The sequence below is a fragment of the Sorex araneus genome, chromosome 3, assembly GCF_027595985.1.
Source record: "Sorex araneus isolate mSorAra2 chromosome 3, mSorAra2.pri, whole genome shotgun sequence".
Classification (NCBI taxonomy): Eukaryota; Metazoa; Chordata; class Mammalia; order Eulipotyphla; family Soricidae; genus Sorex; species Sorex araneus.
In genome coordinates this window covers 148,380,872-148,399,523 of record NC_073304.1, presented here as the reverse complement: position 1 = coordinate 148,399,523, position 18,652 = coordinate 148,380,872, and the positions used below count along the sequence as shown (strand labels likewise).

General features: G+C 40.8%; 1 protein-coding gene across 3 annotated transcripts in view; it reads left to right on the top strand.

The window, feature by feature from the left end:
• The first annotated feature begins 2,766 nt into the window (after positions 1 to 2,766).
• WARS2 (tryptophanyl tRNA synthetase 2, mitochondrial) overlaps positions 2,767 to 18,652 on the top strand; it is a 112,126-nt gene continuing 96,240 nt past the window's right edge. For all 3 annotated transcript variants that reach the window (XM_055133810.1, XM_055133811.1, XM_055133809.1), the window contains exon 1: positions 2,767 to 3,018. In XM_055133810.1, coding sequence (XP_054989785.1) covers positions 2,806 to 3,018 — 213 coding nt within the window. In that variant the 5' untranslated portion in view covers positions 2,767 to 2,805. The remainder of the gene's footprint in view (positions 3,019 to 18,652) is intronic.

Sequence of the window (18,652 nt, the reverse complement as noted above, 5' to 3'; positions counted from 1 at the left end):
GGTGTGTCTGCAGAGGTGGAAGTTCCCTTGATGTTCTGGGACAAGGAAATCTAATCCTTTCTTTTGACACACATGGTTGCAATAGAAAGCTTTCCCCAACTGCCAGTCTGGTTTTAATCTATTGTCTCAAGCAAGACAGGATTTGTAAGGAATGTCAAGGGAAAGGGTGAAATTACAAGAACTTACTATAAAGTAAAAGTGTTGATGAGAAATCAAATTTTAAACAAGCTTTCAACATTGCATGAGCATATGTTGACAAAAAGTGAATGCTTTAAGTATACAATTAAGAATAATATTAATCGTAAGTATTGCTAAAGTCTACTTTCAATCCATTTTATCTCACTTACTAAAGTTCTTTAGCAATGGCCAAATACTGCCAATAAATATAACAGTGCTTCATTTAAACAAAACTTGGATATTATATAAACAATATTCCTATGTAAGCAAACTAATCATGAATTATACACATTTTAATAAAATGTTAAACACTTTTATATGAAAACACCTCAAAAGTACTATATAATTGTTCTTTAAAATATACTGTCTTTTCCTGATAGCTCAGGATTAATATTAAAAATATTTATTATAACTTGTTGAGCGTACTACATTTTGTAAGCATCTTGTAAAAATCCCTAACATCCAAAGGCTTCAGAATTTGATTGAAAAGACAAAAGGAGGCATGAAGTTCCTTTAATGGCCCTAGTGTCATTTCTATCAGTTGCCCCTTCTGGCTGCCAAATCATATCAACCTCTGTCAGTTAATATACTTATCAAAATAAAAGATTCAAAACATTTCCTACTCTGTGTAAAGAACTATTCTAGATGCTGGGAAAATGGAAGAAATAAAAATACAGTCCTTGTCTACGAGTAAACTTGCCGGTTACGTGAGGTAAACTTATGAGGTAAAGGTTATTATTGTGATAGGAATGTAATTTATTACTTCTTAGAATGTAAGTAGTTTACTTAAAAATATTCAAGTGATTCTACTTTTATTCTTATTGGAACTGTACCTTAGAAATATCTCCTATGGAAACTTAACCAGTCACTCATTTAGTTAAATGACTTAGCTAAAATCATGACCTAAGGAAATGAAGTGGGCAGGCCTTCTGCTATAACCCTGGATTTGTTGCTAGGCTTTACCTTACTATAAATGTGCCCGAGGATTTCAGAAGAATAATCTTGCTCATCTGTAAGAGTAAGTGAATCTACATACCAACATTTGTGGAAAATTGTTTTTTCATACTTTTCTACCAGTACACAACTTTTTAAGTATTTGTAAAACTGCATGTTTTCAAGATAATGTCCATCTTTATCAAGCTCAGTCACGGTTTCTGCTGATCTTTCCTGGGTCTCAGTAACACTACATTTTTGGTGTTTTAAAATCACTTTTAAACTTATATTCTCGAATTAGTTTCATTTCATAAATTCTACCTGATGGTCTCAAAAATTTATTTCAATTACCATCTGTTGTGCAGTCAGTTCACTGAGCTCCAGATCCATGATCAACCTTGTGGCATCACATTTGGAAGTAGTAAAATACCTCAAATACAAGAAACAAAACCAAACCGATAAATTTTGTTGAAGAATGAGGCTTGACTTCCATGGTTGCCAATTTTTGCCTTCATCTCTAAAATTCCTTCCCTGTTTATTTCTATATTGCATGGATCATGCTTTGAATTTCCCATGATTTTTTATCCTTTTAGAGCTTTCACTGTATGGTTCTAATTTTAGGTTTCTGTTTTTTCCTTTTCTCATCCAGCTGTTACATTTCAGTTTCTTAAGAGATCTGGCATTTCTTATTCCATTAATCCCCTACTTTTCCCTGTGGAAATGTGGTAATCTTTAATATTTGTCAAACGGATAAAAACACAACAAAATACATAAAGGAATTGACAAAAGCCTTCCGGTAGGTTATCTTTTATTGATAAGAATCTTATCTGGGAGCTTTGAGTATGCATTATCAGGAGTTGGGAATATCATGTTATCTCTTCTCATAAATTCACCCGCAAACAAACCAATTTCTTCTCTTATGTTCTCCAGTGGGCCTTATCCATGCGACTACAAAGATTTGCTGTATATATATTGTGTATATGTTATGTATTGTGTATATGTATAAAGGTATATACATAACCTTTAAGTATCTGCATTGTGTGTGTGTGTGTGTGTGTGTGAGAGAGAGAGAGAGAGAGAGAGAGAGAGAGAGAGAGAGAGAGAGAGAGAGAGAGAGAGAGAGGGAGGGAGGGAGAGACCCCAGAAAGAGGGGAAAGAGGTGCTTATCACGGGGGGGGGGGGCTAGGGAGGGCAACTGGGGACACTGGTGGTGGAGCACTGCTCTGGGGAGGGGGCGGGTGTTGGGACACCGTAAGACTGAAACCCAATCACGAGCTGAGTATCTCACTGGGATCCGATTTTTAAAATACAGATTACATTTTATTTTAAAGGTCTGCTACCGCCCTCGGAGTGCCACACCTTTCCCATGCACGATGTCTCTCTGCACCTTCACTAGCTGGCAGAAGAGAACCGAGCAAACGTCTGGGAGCCACAGGTCTGGGGGGCTCCACCCACAAACGTTAGGAAAGCTCCCTGATTCTATTTTTAAAAATAAATAAAAACTCAAAAGGAAAGAAAAAGGTGATTCTGAATGTCCAGGAATCGAAGGCACATTTCCTTGACTTTCTTCCAGCCCAAAGCGCTGACACCATCCCCCAAGGGGAGTGTTCCCCCACCCCCCCGGCCCCCCACGTAAGGCGCTGACGCTCACCGCCGGTCCTTTGCAGAGCCCGGGCCCAGGCGCCCGCCCCAGACATGCGCCCTCCGGCCCGTGGGCGGAAGTGGGGCGGGCACCGACGTCACTCCGGGCGGGCCGACTCCGCCCTTCCCAACATGGCGCTGCGCTCAATGCGGAAGGCGCGTGGGTGCTGGCGCTTCATCCGGGCACTTCACGAGTGCCCCGCAGCTGCTCGCGCCCCCCAGGCCCCCGAGGCTGGCTCTTCCCGGTCCGGCTTCCCACCCCGCCAGGTACTCCTCGTCCTCTTGCCCTGCCCTGCCCTGGCTTCCCGCGCCTCTTGCCCTGCGGGGAGTCGGCGCCGCGTCCCGGACTGCCCTCCTCGGTGCGCGGCGCCGCTGCGGAGCGCGTCGTGACGTAGCGCGCGGCGGGCGGGGCGTGGTCCCACCGCGGGCCGCCTCCCGCCCGGGCGTTGGTAAGGCAACTGTCGCCGGGCAACGGGAGATGCCGCGCCGGCCGGGCTTCTCTAAGACCAGGTCGTGCTTGCCCTGGCCGCTGGGCTTCTCGCGGTGGTTGCTTTGGGCCCCTTTGATCCAACTGCAAGCCGGGGGCAGGAGGAGGGGTCGGAAAAGACGTCGTGTTAGCACTGCACTGGTTTAAGTCGGTGGCCCTTGAGAGAGTGTCTTTACACCTTCCTCCCGGGTTCCTTCTTAGAGCTGCAGAGTAACAGTATGCAGCAGGCGTTGTGAAGGAATCCTAGGAAGCTTCCAGGCTCCATCGTCGTCCTATTCTGTTCCCGCCAGCACTACTGTTATCCATACTCCTGTCGTGCTGGTAGCATGGTACCTATCACCATCAATCCATTCGATTTAAGAATTTTACCCTCATGACAATACATATATATATATATATATATACTCATCTGTATACACATATATATGGTGTTCTGCAGGATTTATGTATTTTTCAAATATTTACTAAACATCTTCCAAGTGTAATTTCAGTTTTAGGCACTTTGCCTACATCTTTTAGGAAATATATATATTTTGGAAACTAGATAGAAATTTGAGGCTCTGGTTATTAAGTGGTTTCCTGGAGGTTTTGCATAATAATTTTCATAATGTATAAGTGTGCAAAGTTTGTGTCATAACTGAGGTATTGGAAAGAACACTAGACTGTAAGTGAACCAGAGGTCTAAGTATTTGTCATTTGCTAGCTGTATGATATACCAGTTACTTGTGGACTCACTTGCACATTAATGTTCCATCAACCTTTGAAAAAGTAAAGTGAAGCCAAAGAGATTAATTATGCACCCAAGATTTTAAGTTCCACGTATTTTTCTAATTGTCTCTTAAATTACTTCTGTTTCTCTAGGTATAGTTCATTGGTTTGGGCCTCACATGATTCTTGTATGGTTAAAGGGCATTTGGTACTAGAAAGCTCTGTCAACAAAACATATGTTCAAATATTATTTTAAATTTCAGATGGCAGTTTTAGGTAAGAATGGATTCAAAATTAGATCAGTTATTATAAATTCTATTTAAAAATTAGGTAAATTCATCAAACACTCCTCCCATTTGACATTTGAGGATTTTATTCTTTGGAACTGAAACTGATCTATTACTACACTTAGAGTTAACAATAGTATATTAAAATGTATTTTACCCAAGTAACAAAGCCTTTGACCCAGACTTTCATTTCAAAATAAGAATTGTGTATGTCATGAAAGTTAGGGAATCACAGAGAGGGGAAAAAAAACCCATAGAACTCAAGCCCACGAAATCACTATCAATGAAAGAAAAATTATTAACCCTCTTATTGTTCAGTGGCATTTATGAACATTATTATCTTAAAGTTAATCAGCTACTAGTCTATCATTACAAGATACAAAATTTCCAGAACAAACCAAGTCTTCAGTTTCACTTTAAGTAGAGTAAGAATAAAAAATGAGAGCATTTTTGGGGCTGGAGTGATAGCATAGTGGGTAGGGCGTTTGCCTTGCACGCAGCCGACCCGGGTTCAAATCCCAGCATCCCATATGGTCCCCTGAGCACTGCCAGGAGTAATTCCTGAGTGCAGAGCCAGGAGGAACCCCTGTGCATCGCCAGGTGTGACCCAAAAATCAAAAAAAAAAATGAGAGCATTTTAAAAAAGATGTATAATATACATATAGTTTTTAGTAATATGTAGAACTATGCAGAGCTATAAGAACTAATAACTATAAGAACTAATGGGTTTTTTTAAACTAACAGAAATTTTGCAAAATTGTATTCATGATGTAATTGAAGTACATTTGTAAATAAATGTATAATTTATGCAGAGAAAAAAAGACTGGCAGCCAGGAAGTTACCGTTCTAAAATTTTTTGTTTTGCTTTGGTCTTTCTAAATAATAGATTGGAAATGATTTTTCTTCTTTAAGCTTTCTGGTTTTTTTTTCACATGGTTTAAATGGAAGATATAGCACTTTCAGTCCAAAGAAAGTTTTTAAAGCATTGATTTCCTTATAAATACATAGTTGTTAGTATCATCTGTGATTCTTTAAGTTTCTAAAAGAGATAGTTCCCCACAGTGCTGTTATTAAAATGGCCCAAGAAAAGGACTACTAAAAATTTATGGCCACTTTTCCTGCATGTATCTCCTTTTTCGCTTGAAAAGCTTGCTTTGAAGTCAAAGAAATTTTTGTGAACAGATGCAGAAATATGTGAAGGAAGAATTGGATTCTCAAACCAGATGCATTCGACATTTTTATGATATCATAACCTTTGTAGAAAACAAAAAATATTTTTTGAGAGTATAGTATAATAAAAAGAAATAAATATTTATCACATGGGTGATTCTATCAAAAGAAAAGAAATAGTCACTGAAATAGTCACTTTATTTGTTATTAGTTTTGACCGTGCAGTTACTCCTTATGGTGAGCAGCAGAAATGAATAAACCAAAGCAGTGCTTTGTTGGAAACTGATTGTTAGCCTGTTGTGGGTTCAGAGGTTGTTTTAATATGTTTTAATATTTTCTTTAAATAGCAAAATCATGGGTAATAAGCTTGGCATGTCAGGACCCTTAGTTATCTTAAAGACTGGCTTTTACTTGGCAAAGCTAGTTGTAGACTCAGGTTCAAACTGAAAAATAGGGAGAAAAGGGGAATAATAACATACCAAGCTTCCTCATTGTAAGATGGCTACAGTTTGTATGAAAGCCGTTTATTTTGCCAGGTGATGCCTGTCAGAAAACTGTTGAAGTCTGATGCAGTGAGAGTAGTCACAGAGTCAGAGGGATAAATATCTAATGTGTTATGTTTAAAACTGGTGGCATTACATAAATTGAAGCCTGTCATCATTGCGTTGACTAAGTGTCCAGAATCTATACTTCTTTAAGCACTCTCTTCTGATGATGATGTTGTGCAAAGACTGATGTATTAGTGAACTTCGGCGAGAATTTTGTACTCATTCAGTGGGAGTATAAAATGTTCATATTTTATTACAGTTGATTACTACTGTCAGTAATTTTGATTTTGCTGAAAGCAAACCTAGGGCCTCCCTCGTGCAGGGTGAGTGCTCCTGGTATCCCCACCCCTAATCTTTAACACTTAATTTTTTAAATATAAAGAAATAAACTTCATTTAAATCACTTACCTAATGTCCCAAATCTAATTGTGGAATTAGGGTGGTGATATTTACTATTGGCATTCATTCCATATTTTTCAAGTTTGTGAGTGTTTCATTTTGAGGATTCAAATGCTGTTAAATTGGGATAGTGTTTGTCCCTGAGTTACTTTTATCTCTGCTTTGGCTTTCTAAATTAAAAGAAAAAAATTAATTGAAGAACTGTGATATACAAAGTTATTGATAGTTGAGTCTTAGGCATACAATATTCTAACACTAGTTTTGCCAGCACTGTTAACTCTCCTCAAACTGTGTTTCCATGCTCCCTCCCTCCCTCCCGCCATGTCACACCCCACCCTGCCACCTTGGTAGGCACATTTCAAAGTTCACTGTTGTTTAGATTTCACCTTTTCAGGGTTGTTGACTCTGTGCTGTGGATATATAAGTATACCACTCTCCCACATCACCGGTGCACTCAGGCCCCTGACTCCTCCTCCGCATTACTTCTCTTTCTCATCTTCTCTCAGCTTTTTCTGCTCTATATGCTCTGCCCAACATACACATTGGACAAATCAGCCTGACAGAGCTACAAGGAATCATAAATACTATCAGGGAATTTTATTGGTTGATCACCTATCAGATTACTTTATCTCTCTGTGCTTTTCTTAGGGTGTTCCTTAGGGTATCATGTAGGCCTTCTCTAAAGGACCTTTGAAACTCAGTTCACTGTCATCCCATTGCTCATCGATTTGCTCGAGCAGGCACCAGTAACGTCTCCATTTGAGACTTGTTACTGTTTTTGGTATATGGAATATTCAATTCGATATTCGAAACTCAGTCTATTTATTTAAAATGCTCTTAGATTTGCTTTTGCTGTGACCTGATTTAGCTTATTACAAACAATAAAATTTCAATTATTTGAAAATATCTTTTAAGTGGCTAGTGAAGACTAATGATAACTGGTGAAAATATAGAGAAAGAGCTGTAGAAAACTGCTTGGATTTATGCATACAGGTATTATGGCAGCCACATCCTCACAGTCTGAGACTGCAGAGGCCCACAGCCTTCTGATGTATGTCCACACACACAGTTTAGTCAACACACAGATATCTCTGTTTCTTCGAAAGAAAGAACCATCTTTAGTGAGGGCCTACCATGTATGTGCTAAGGCCTCATGCTGTGTGCGCTATACACTTAATCTAACACAATCCTATAATACTTTTCTGTTCATTTATTAAAGAGGAAACTGAGACTCTAAGAGATTCTGTCCTTTCTTAAATCACAGTCGTAACCTGCAGTTCCAGGACTCAAACTCTGTCTACTCCTTCTCCTTTCCCACTTGACCAGTAGTAGTCTCTGATCAAATTACACCTGTGTGGCTCCCCTAGATAAAGGAGAGTTTTGCTGATGTGAGGAGGAGGAAGAATTGCCTTCTTTCCCCACGACGCCCTGCACCCATGCAGTCAGAGACCCTTGAGATGCTATCACACAATCTTGAACTTTGTATGATGAAGTTTGAAAAATACTTCAGCTTTATTAAATACCCAAGTGAGGGGGCAGGGAGACAGCTCAGAGAGCTGGAATGCCATGGCACAGAACACATAATCTTGGTGGCCCCCAGTACCACCCTGCCAGACCCCCACCCTGAATTGTCAGGCCCGCAATGCTGGTCTGGGGATCACAGGCTCCCAGTACTGCTGGAGAAGCCCAAGTCAATCAATACCCAAGTGAGTTTGTTGGCTTAAGGCTAGTGGTGACTTTTAAAGAGCTGTCCTATAGATAAGTAATTGGGAAGATTTACTTTATATGTGTATTTGATAACAAAATACTACATTCTATTTTAAGCTACACAAATTGTTCTGTAAATGTGTGGATTAATTTACTAATGTAAAGGTTTTATCAACTTTTGCAACATTTAACGTATTTAACATAAGCTACTTGAAATTTCAGTGCCTTTTTTCTTTCTTCCTTCCCTTCCCCTTCTCTCTGTCTCCTTTTTTGGGGGGTGCGGTCACACCTGGAGATGCTCAGGGGTACTCCTGCTTTGCGCTTAGGAATCACTCCTGTCAATGGGTAGGATACCGTATGGGATGCCAGGAATTGAGCCAGGGTTGGCCGCGTACAAGGCAGGCACCTTACCCACTTACTGTCTCTCTAGCCTCTCTCTCTATCCTCATATCCCTCTCCCCTTTCTCTTTTCCTTTCAAACACAGTTGACTTTTGCATCATATGCTGAACTCTGTGTATAGATAACAATGCTGGTAGATTCACTCTCAGGTACTCTTGCAACCAACTAGATCCCTAGCTTCTTCATAAAGAACACTTCCTCTAGTTCTGCTTTTCTGTCTGTCCTACTCCCGACAGTTAGAAGTCCAAGAATTTCTTGTGCCACAGGAGGCATTCAGCTTCCTCTGGATTCACACTGGAGGCACGTGCTCACTGAAAGTGGGGACTGCTCTGCCTTGATGAGACACTAGTTGTATAGGGAAAATTTATAGACACCAAGGTGATACATTGATTCCAGCCTGACTTAATTTAGCTTTGCTCTGGCATTTATAGTTTCCTCTATATATCACTTTTTAGCAATGCCCTATCTTTTATTCCCTACTTACTAACTGAAGCAAGGTCATATTTTTGTCTGTGCTACCCCATCTTCTTCATTTTGCTGAACCTGTTCTCATTTACCAAAATCTTTCTACATTTGCCTGCCCGACTCTTAGGAGAGCATACAGTTTTCCTTGCATTATACCTGCTGGGGTAGGCTGAGGAACTACTTTTTTGATTATCTTTTAGGCTCCTATGAAGTAGTCCAGTCAATCTGGTGTCTAACTCATATAGATTCTCAGAACCTCCATTTTTCCTTTTCTTGCTCCCTAGACTGAGATAGCAGCAAGGAGTTAGTTGCAATTGCTCCTTTACATATCTGTCCTGGTGTTTTGATTATGACATCATGTAGTGCAAGCATGCAGGCTGCTCCATTGTGGACAGAGCCCTGAATAGCCTGGGTTATATTGCTTCATATCCAAGATTCCTGGGATTATTGTAGACTTTTTAAAGATATTTAAAAGTAGGGGCCGGAAACATAGTACAAAACATAGTACAGGGATAAGTTACTAGCCTTGCATGTGACTGACTCCAGTTCGATCCCTGGTACTGCCAGGAATGATCTCTTGAGTTCAGTGCCAGGAGTAAGCCATGAGCACTATTGGGTGTTGAAAAAAAATGTTAAAGAATAAAGTAAAACCACAGGTCTCACGTTGCAAGATATTTTCAAGTAGAATGTATTATTTGCTGGAGAAATAGTACAGTGGTAAAGCACTTGCCTTGCACAATCTGTGTTCAGTCCTCAGCACTTCGTTTGGTCTCCAAGCCTCACCAGGAATGATCCCTGAGCACAGAGCCAGGAAGATGCCCTGAGCTTCTCAGGGCCAATGTGGCCCAGATACCCCTAAGTTCTTTGGGGCCAGACTCATAGTATAGTGGGTAGGGCACATGGATGACTTGGGTTTGATTGCAGGCACTCCATATAGACTTCTGAGTCCTGCCAAGAGTGATTCCTGAGGGCATAGCCAGGAATAAGTCCTGAGCACACAAACATTTAGAAGTAGAGGCCAGAGATATAGAGCAGGGGTAAATCACTTGCCTTGCACACGACCTGCCCCAGTTTGATTCCTGGCACTGCTAGGAATGATCCCTGAGCTCAGAGCCAGGTATAAGCCTGGAGTACAGCTAGATTGAAAAGACCTTTTTTTTTTTTTTTTTTTTTTTTAGAATTAAGTAAAATCACATGTTTCATATTGCAAAGCATTTTTAAGTGGAATGTATTATTCTCATTTAAAAGCTTGCTCTAATGTAATACTTCGTAGTTTCAAAAATACCTCAGTGTAAAAAACTAAGGCTCGCCGAGGGGGCGAGTGCACTCGCGGGCTCTCCGGGAGGCTCTGTCTCACCACCCGCGTTCGGTGCTCTGGAACCGCAGTGTGTAGACTGGATCGGGACGGCCGGTGGTCAAGGACAGGCGAAGGAAAACGAGGACCAAGCTGGTTGCTGATTAGTTACTGTTTATTCAATCTTCCCACTTTCTCATCTCCCGCACTCCCAGCTCCGGCCTCTCTCTGGATCTACTGCTCAACTCTGCTTCTCTCTGGCTTCTCTCTCTCCTCCTCTTGTCTCTCCCCCCCTTGCCCTCTAGGCTACCACCAGCCAGGTAGCCAAATTAACATAAGAAAGCCCTTCCTGAGGGCAGAGCACTCCAAAGCCCTTCCTCACTCTTAAGGTTTTTTTCTTTTCCCTAGTCCAGGAACTTATTAACATCTTAATACTAGTTATTTTTGTATGGACATAGCAAGGGATACATTGAGGCTTGCAAGGCAGCTCTCCTGGCAACATCTTGCCACAGGCTCAGACCACAGCACTCAGGCCAGATTAATCATTCCTCACCCTAGCAGGGTCCAAATCTAGTATCACTGTTTGGATCATGACAGCATTTGTCCATGATCAAGCTCTTATAGTTAAGCATTAGGCACTTTGGCCAGGCCCATCTCGATGCCAGGGTAGCACACAACTCACCGCTTGCCCTGGGTCCTTCTTGTCCCACGTCGGGACCGTGCTTTGGGGGTGCTAGGAAGTAAGGGCAGCTGAGGCTTAGGTCAAGAGAACAGATGCCCTGGAGGAAAATATGTAGAGTCAAATGACTCCCAGGTTACAAAAGCATAACATTTGTTAAGTCTTCCTGTGTCCATACAAAAAGGACATGGCTCTGAATAAACTATGCAAAGGACTCAAGGAGAAGAGAAAAACATTATTTACAAGTCAACAGAACACTAAGAAAGAAGCTACAAATAAACAAAGAGGAATAGGAGCACTGTAACGGGAGTAACCCAATAAACCTAAACTACTGAGGCTATGTTATCCTACACCTCAGTATTCTCATTTAATCTTGGGTATGTATGTTAGTTCACTCTTCGGCCATCTACTTTTTTTTATTTGTAGCACTGTAGCGCTGTCATCCTGTTGTTCATCGATTTGCTTGATTGGGCACCAACAACATCTCCATTGTGAGACTTGTTGTTACTGTCTTTGGCATATCGAATACGGCACGGGTAGCTTTCCAGGCTCTGCCATGGGGGCAATATACTCTCAGTAGCTTGCCAGGCTCTCCAAGAGGGACGGAGGAATCGAACCTGGTAGGCCCATGCAAGGCAAACACCCTACCTGCTGTGCTATCCCCCCGGATGTGAGGGCGATCTGGCTACAACATCTGTCATCCCATTGGTCACCAGGGTTGATTCGGCTGATCCGGCTGGCTTCACCACTTCATGTGCTTTCCTCCCAAAGCTGCGCACACGGTGGCAGAGGATGGCCTTACGGGAATAGAGACGGAATGGTCCTCAGTTGAGGGTATATGAGTAGCTGCGCTCCCCTGCTAGAATCTCCAAAAAAGCTCTCAAGGTCCATTTTTTAATTTACTGATTAAATTTTCATCGTGCCACATTTTTGCATGTAGTGATATACATCAAAACCGTATGTAGATATGACAGAGGGAAGCCACTGGGACAGTGGTTGAGGAAGCTGACACTGGTAGAGTGTGTGGTGTTGGAATGTTTTGTGCATGAAACCCTGCCATTATCATTCTTTTAATGGCACCTAAAGTAAAATTTACAGAGCAACAAAAAATTTAAACCTGTATGTAGTGCATCAATTGTATAGTGATGATGGATCTAAATAAGTAAATATCAGTAGTTTTACAAAAATATCCTCAGTGGATATTTTTTCTTGCTTGTATTAAAATTGATCTGATATTTAATATTTGGGGGATCCTAGTCTAATATGACTGTGATAATATTCTTCTTTACAGAATGAGGATGAGGAGAGGTGATTTATTAGATGCTTGACCTGTACCAAGCATGGTTTGAAGCACTTGGTGTACATTAGCTCATGTAATCTTCACAGCTCAATGAGATTGGCTCTAATATTAGCTTCATTTTATAAGTGAGGAAACTAAGGGGTCAAATAACTCAGCCAAGATCATGTAGCTGGAAAGTTTAGAGCCAAATAATTCTAAACTCATTTCCTAAATGTTATAAAATTTCATTAAATCCTAGACAAATGATCATTTGCTGTGCTGATAGTTGCCTTGCAACTTTCAAGTCTGTTTCGTGAAAGCAACATAGATATCTTGCCACAGTGACATACAGATTATAAATTATAAATCAGTCTGTGCTGTTGCTGCTCCTACTGTCTTGTTTAGCTCGATGAATTATGAGAAAGGAGCAAAGCTGTCTTATAAATTTATCTCCATGTCTCTATTTAGCTACTGCCACTAGGATTACCCTGTGTAAAATAGGGGCTTTTAACACATGAGTCCCAAGGTGCATGTAGGAAGTTCTGTTTCTACACAGAACTACACAGCATATAGCTGTCGGGTCAACCTGCAGGCAGAAGGAAGGTGGTGAGTACTGAAACTGATGGATGACCAAGGGACCGCTATTTAGGGTCTGGTTGGGATTTACGACTAGAGCACTTCTTCAAGAAACTGCAGAGATGCAAAGTAGGAAGATGGAAACGATGCAAGTAATTAGTGTTATAGGCCATTTTCTGCAAAAGCTTAGCCACTTAAATTTTATTCTAAGGAATTCTCATTTCAAGGAGTTCTTTAAGAAGTCTATAATTCACTGATTGAATTAAAGTGAATTTTTACCAATTAGTACATGAATTAGGATGCTGTTGAAGCATGAGAGTTACCAGCATTGAACAGGGTTTATTTTATGCTCCAAAGAGCTTCTTATGGGACTTTTCCTGCTCTTCTTGTGAACTGAGATTTCACATGGTTAGCAGTTGTTCTTTTTTTTCATTCAGGCTCTCTTTTTACTCACTCTGTTACTTTTGGACTCCTTTTGGGGAACAGGAGAATGTAATGGTGAAGGGAAATAGAGTTGTTTATTCAAATCCCTGATTTGGATTCAGATCTTCCCTCGGGGAGAGTGGTCGAGGCAGCCAACTCAAATCTGTTAGAAGAGAAGGGCTCTCTGGGCCTATGAAGATGCAGTCCCAAGAGAGAGCTTAAAGAGCAGCCTTTGTGGAATACTCCCCAGTTCTGGGGAAGGAGCCAGGTCGGCCCTTTATGGATACTAGTTACCTGACCAGCTTGGTTGTGAAGGAAAAATACCCCTTTATGGGCAACTCTGGCTTTTCCAGGGCTGGCAGCTTTCCAGCCACCCCCAAGCCATGAAATCCAGTAACCTCAAGGAATAAGTACCTGGAGGATAGACGCACCAGCATTGTACTGTCTTGTACTGTCTTGGCTGACTCTTCACTAGGAGGAAATGTATTAAAGTAAAAGCAGCATGATTCGTGGGGTCAGGCAGGCTACCACATACTCATTGTGATGCCAGGTAAGCCAATTGACCTGGTAGATCTCATTTCTCATTGGCAAGTGCTCAGTAGCAATGCATGGTAGGGTTAAATGGATTCAAGTCTGCCATATAAAGTGCAAAACACCACACCTTATTGAGCCTCTGTTCTTGGGTATTTTTTCAATATAATTCTTTTTACTCTACCACAATTGTCTCTTCTTATCAATGTTAATAATCCTTTTTTTCTCCCCATTTCCATATTGTCTTTTCTTTACAACCTCTGTCCTACAAAATTCTAATAGATTAATATCCCCAAATCAATATTATCCTTTGCTGTTTCCTTGCTCAAAAACCTTTGCCAACGGGGGGGAAGGGGGGGGCTGGAGTGATAGCACAGCAGGTAGGGTGTTTGCCTTGCACGCGGCCGACCCAGGTTCAATTCCCAGCATCCCATATGGTCCCCTGAGCACTGCCAGGAGTAATTCCTGAGTGCAGAGCCAAGAGTAACCCCTGTGCATTGCCAGGTGTGACCCAAAAAGGAAAAAAAAACCTTTAGGGACTTCCTATGAAATTTGCACTCCATATAGCACCCAAAACATTTCATATCCAGGGACCCTAAGAGATAATACAGTGAGTAAGGCACTTTTCTTACTTTTCTTGAATTTTTTCAAAATTCAAACCCTGGCACCCCATGGTCCTCCAAGCCCTGCCAGTAGTGATCCCTGATAACAAAGCTTGGAGTAAGCCCTAATAAGCATTGTGGGATATGGCCCCCAATCAGAAACAAACAAATGAAGGACCTTCCACAGTTCAGATCAGAAGTCTCTGTATCATTGCTGTGGGAAATCATTCCTGTAACAGAATCCCTAAAGTAAGGATAGTTCCCTCGGTACATCTGTTTAAGTGTTTTAAATAACAGGGCAGCGAATGTGTCACCCAGGGAAGGATAGAGTAAGAAATTTTCCAGGCTGTACTTTAAGAGTGACTCTGTGAAATATCTCTACCTCTGTCCTGTTAAATTTTGATATGCTTCTAAATTTCCTTAATGTCTCTGTCAACCTAAACAACAGCTCACATGTTGTTTATTCAATATTGAATTGAGTAAGTGACCATCCTGTGAGCGCATATATGGCTGCTCAGGTGACCCTAAATCTTGGACAGTTCTTGTGTGTTTGTTCCATTCCCTGATACCAACCCTGATGAACAGAGGTTAAAGATGCCAGTCTAATTTGCTTTATTGTGATTTATTGCCATAATTGCTATCTTAAATGAATCCTTTCCTCTGGAGTGTCATAGAATTTACAAGTTAGTTCAGCTATTTCCTTTTACTTACTTACTTTTTAGATTCTTTTAAGTTTAATTTTTTAAGTTCTAGAAAACCTTCAAAGTTGAAACTGATTGCTCCACTTCTGAAATTGTATAGAACTTTGTAGCTTTCTGAAAAAAATAGCACATACTTTAAAATATTCTTTTGTTAGAACAGATAGAGAGCTTTTAAAAAATTTTTATATAGACCTTTGGTGACCATTTCAGAAGGAAGCAAATGCCTTGTGGCGCAGGGTTGACTGCCGCTCCACAGACTGACTCCTGAGGTCTGTTCTTGGAGTTGACCGCCAGTGCATGAAAGCAGGGTAACAAGAAGGCGTCCCAATGAGCCTGGGCTCTGGGAACTGTGTGTGTGGGAGAAAGGAAGTTATTACTTGGGGCTTCATCATAATAATTCTCATGACAAAAGAACTCAGGAAAATATTTATTCTGTGAAAACTAAAGGCAATGTGATAAGAAACGAGAAAGTGCTACAAGAAACTTTTAGAATTTTGTTTAAACCATTTTTGTGTGTTTTTACCTATTTAATTATCAAAAGTTTTCAGCGTTTGCCACAGGTAATAAGTGATTTTATTTTTCACTTAAAACTCCGGATGTTTATGTGATTGAAAAATAATACTGATTTTGGGGCTGGAGCGATAGTACAGCAGGTAGGGTGTTTGCCTTGCTGCCAGGAGTAGTACCTGAGTGTAGAGCCAAGAGTAACCCCTGTCATCTCCAGGTGTGACCCAAAAAGCCTTAATTAATTAATTAATTAAATAAAAGCCACACACTGCATCCAGAATTTAAAAAAATAAAAAATAGTAATACCGATTTTATTTCAATGAGTCCTAATAGGTTATACATTTTCAACTTCTTTCTCTGACTTTTATTGCCACTCTAGCCTTACTTTATGTTTTGCAGGTGTAGTTAACTGTACTGGGTTTTCTACCTCTGTATATTAAAGCTTTCTATCTATATATAAAATTTTTAAGGGTTAAAATGAGATTTTATTATGAGCATAGTTGTGCCTCAATCGATATGCAATAAATATATGGTAGTATTATTTACACAACAATTGATGTGTTATTTTTGCTTTTATAATTAGCAGTATGCCTCTTTAATTCATGAAGGAGCTAAGTAAAAAAGACATTGTCAATACAATAAATGTTGAAGTATCGTTAAGTCAGCCTATCAAACCACCCTCGTATCTTTGCTCTGTAGATCTTGTAGATCCCATCTGTGTAGACCATTTGTAAGCGTGCAGTTGTTTGTGTTTACACCAGGTAAGAATGGAGTACTGCAATTCAAGCAAGGTTTTTAGTTGCATTACAGAGACTATGTTTTTTTATTTTAAAGTGACTAGTGGCATTTAAATAGCTAGAAAATTTTGATTATGCTCATTTACCAATTTATCAGTTACACATTTAATAAAACATTAAATCAATGTAGTATAATAATAAAACTGACAGAAAATCTCATCTGTAAGGAGTTTGATCGCATCAGCTTCTTCCTGAAACAGGTTGCTTGACAAGTGTGCCAAACATCTTGTTAAGTCTGGGACCATTGTACCCATAAATCTTTAAACTGTCTTGGAAATCCCAACATTTCAGCATCTATATGACATCTTCTGCATCATTTTTCACATTATAAAATAGAACAGAAATTCTCTTAAAAACCATGTGTCCTTAATTTTGATTGGGAATGTATTAACCTAGCTATCACTCCTTATAGAGATACAGTTTATGCACAGTTTCATGCATGTGTCATTTCAATAACTCACAGGGTATCCACTTCCCAAATGCCTTTCCTGTTTCACCTCCACCCCATAAGCTAAGTTCTGTGGGCCAGCTCTCCAGCTATGTTGCCTTTGGCCATTTGTTTGTTCCTTACCGTGTATCTTTAGGACCTGAATTTGAGGGATCATTCTGTGTCTATCCCTTTCCTTTTGATTGACTTAACTCATCATGAAACCCTTTAGTTGCATCCATGTCATAGCAAATTGATTTTGTCCTTTCTTAGAGCTGCATTGTACAACATTGTGTGTGTGTGTGTGTGTGTGTGTGTGTGTGTGTGTGTGTGTGTGTGTGTGTGTGTGTACGCATGACAGCTTCTTATATCATTCATCCATAGTTGGGGATTTGGGCTGTTTCCATATCTTGACTCTCATACTAAGTGCTGCACTGAACATCGGTGTTTATATGTCCTTTTGAATCCATGTTTTTGTGTTTTAGGGGTAGGTGCCAAGAAGTGGTATTGTTGGCTTATGTGAGGGATCTAGTCCTACTTTTTTTATTTCAAATTTTATTTTATAGTTGTTCACAATAATTTATTGCATTCAGTATTCCAACATCAATCCCACCACCATTACACCTTCCCACCACCATTATTTCAAATTTTCCTACCACCACCAAAGCGTGCCCCCAAAGCAAGCCCTAAACAGTTTGTTTTGTATTGCTTCTTACTAATAATCTCTAAAATGATCCAAAAAAGTTTCCTTAGAGGAAAGTGTGTAAAGATGGTTGTGTCTCACCCTGGAGCTATTAAGCCCTTGTATAAGAGATTACTAACATCTTGTTACAGGTTAAGCCTTGTGTATTCATATATTGTTATATATATCAATATATTTGATATATTTGATCAAGATTGGTTACCTTCTACTTTATATCTCGTCATATGTAATGTGCTACTCTTGGCACATCAGTGGCATAAAGTATGAGATGTTGTGTGCTCCAGGAATTCTAAAATTTTTTAAAAGGATGATATAGAGGGATCTGGTGCTGCCAGCAGGTCAGCCTGTACCTGTGGGGCGAGTACATCAGCAGCAGTACCTTCAGACTTCCTGATACCCCCAAATTGCCGCTGTGCCCTTGGCCAGACCCCAATAACTTGGGGCCAAGTTTACCAAGAAAATAAATGGCCAAAAGGTAGGTATGTGGGAGCCATACCCACAAACCACCTTTGACTCAGCTATACAAGCTCATTTATTGGCCTTATTTCAGAGACCCATAAATCTTGAAAGAGATCAAAAACTGCAGTTAGGGCCAGCATTGCTTTGTGCCCTGTAGGGAATATGCCAATAGTTCATTTCCCTGGAAAGATGGAAACAAGGGCCATGATCCAGAGACACACGAACGAATCTCTGAACCAAGCAGCTCGTTGTGGAGATGCCTCCAGACCTCCAGACTTTAAGCCAGGCTGACTACACCAGGGTGCCTCGGGCAGAGATAGGTGTCGTCCTTCCACCTGCCCCCTAAAATCCCTGGTGGCCACCAACTTCCAGAACCCCGTGAGAAGTGCAGGTACGCAGGTTCAGTGACGGCAAACTCCAGGCCTCAAGGGATAGGGGATGGGCCAGTCTTCGAATCCCCTTGTCCCCATGGGACCCTGGAGGTCACAACCACAAACTGCCTGCAGCTGCTAATTAAGCTCGTTGGCAGCCATGAAACGAATCTCCGAACCTAGCTGCTCCCTGCAGGGATTTCTCCAGATCCTGATTATCTGGAATTTTGGAGTTCCAGGAGCTCATGGCTGCTATTCATAACAAGCAATACAAAAGAGAGTATGGGGGGTTGTCTGCCATAGAGACAGAGGGAGGAGTGGAATGGGAGGGGATACCGGGGGCCTCAGTGGTGGAAGATGTGTCCTGCTGGAGGGTTCGAT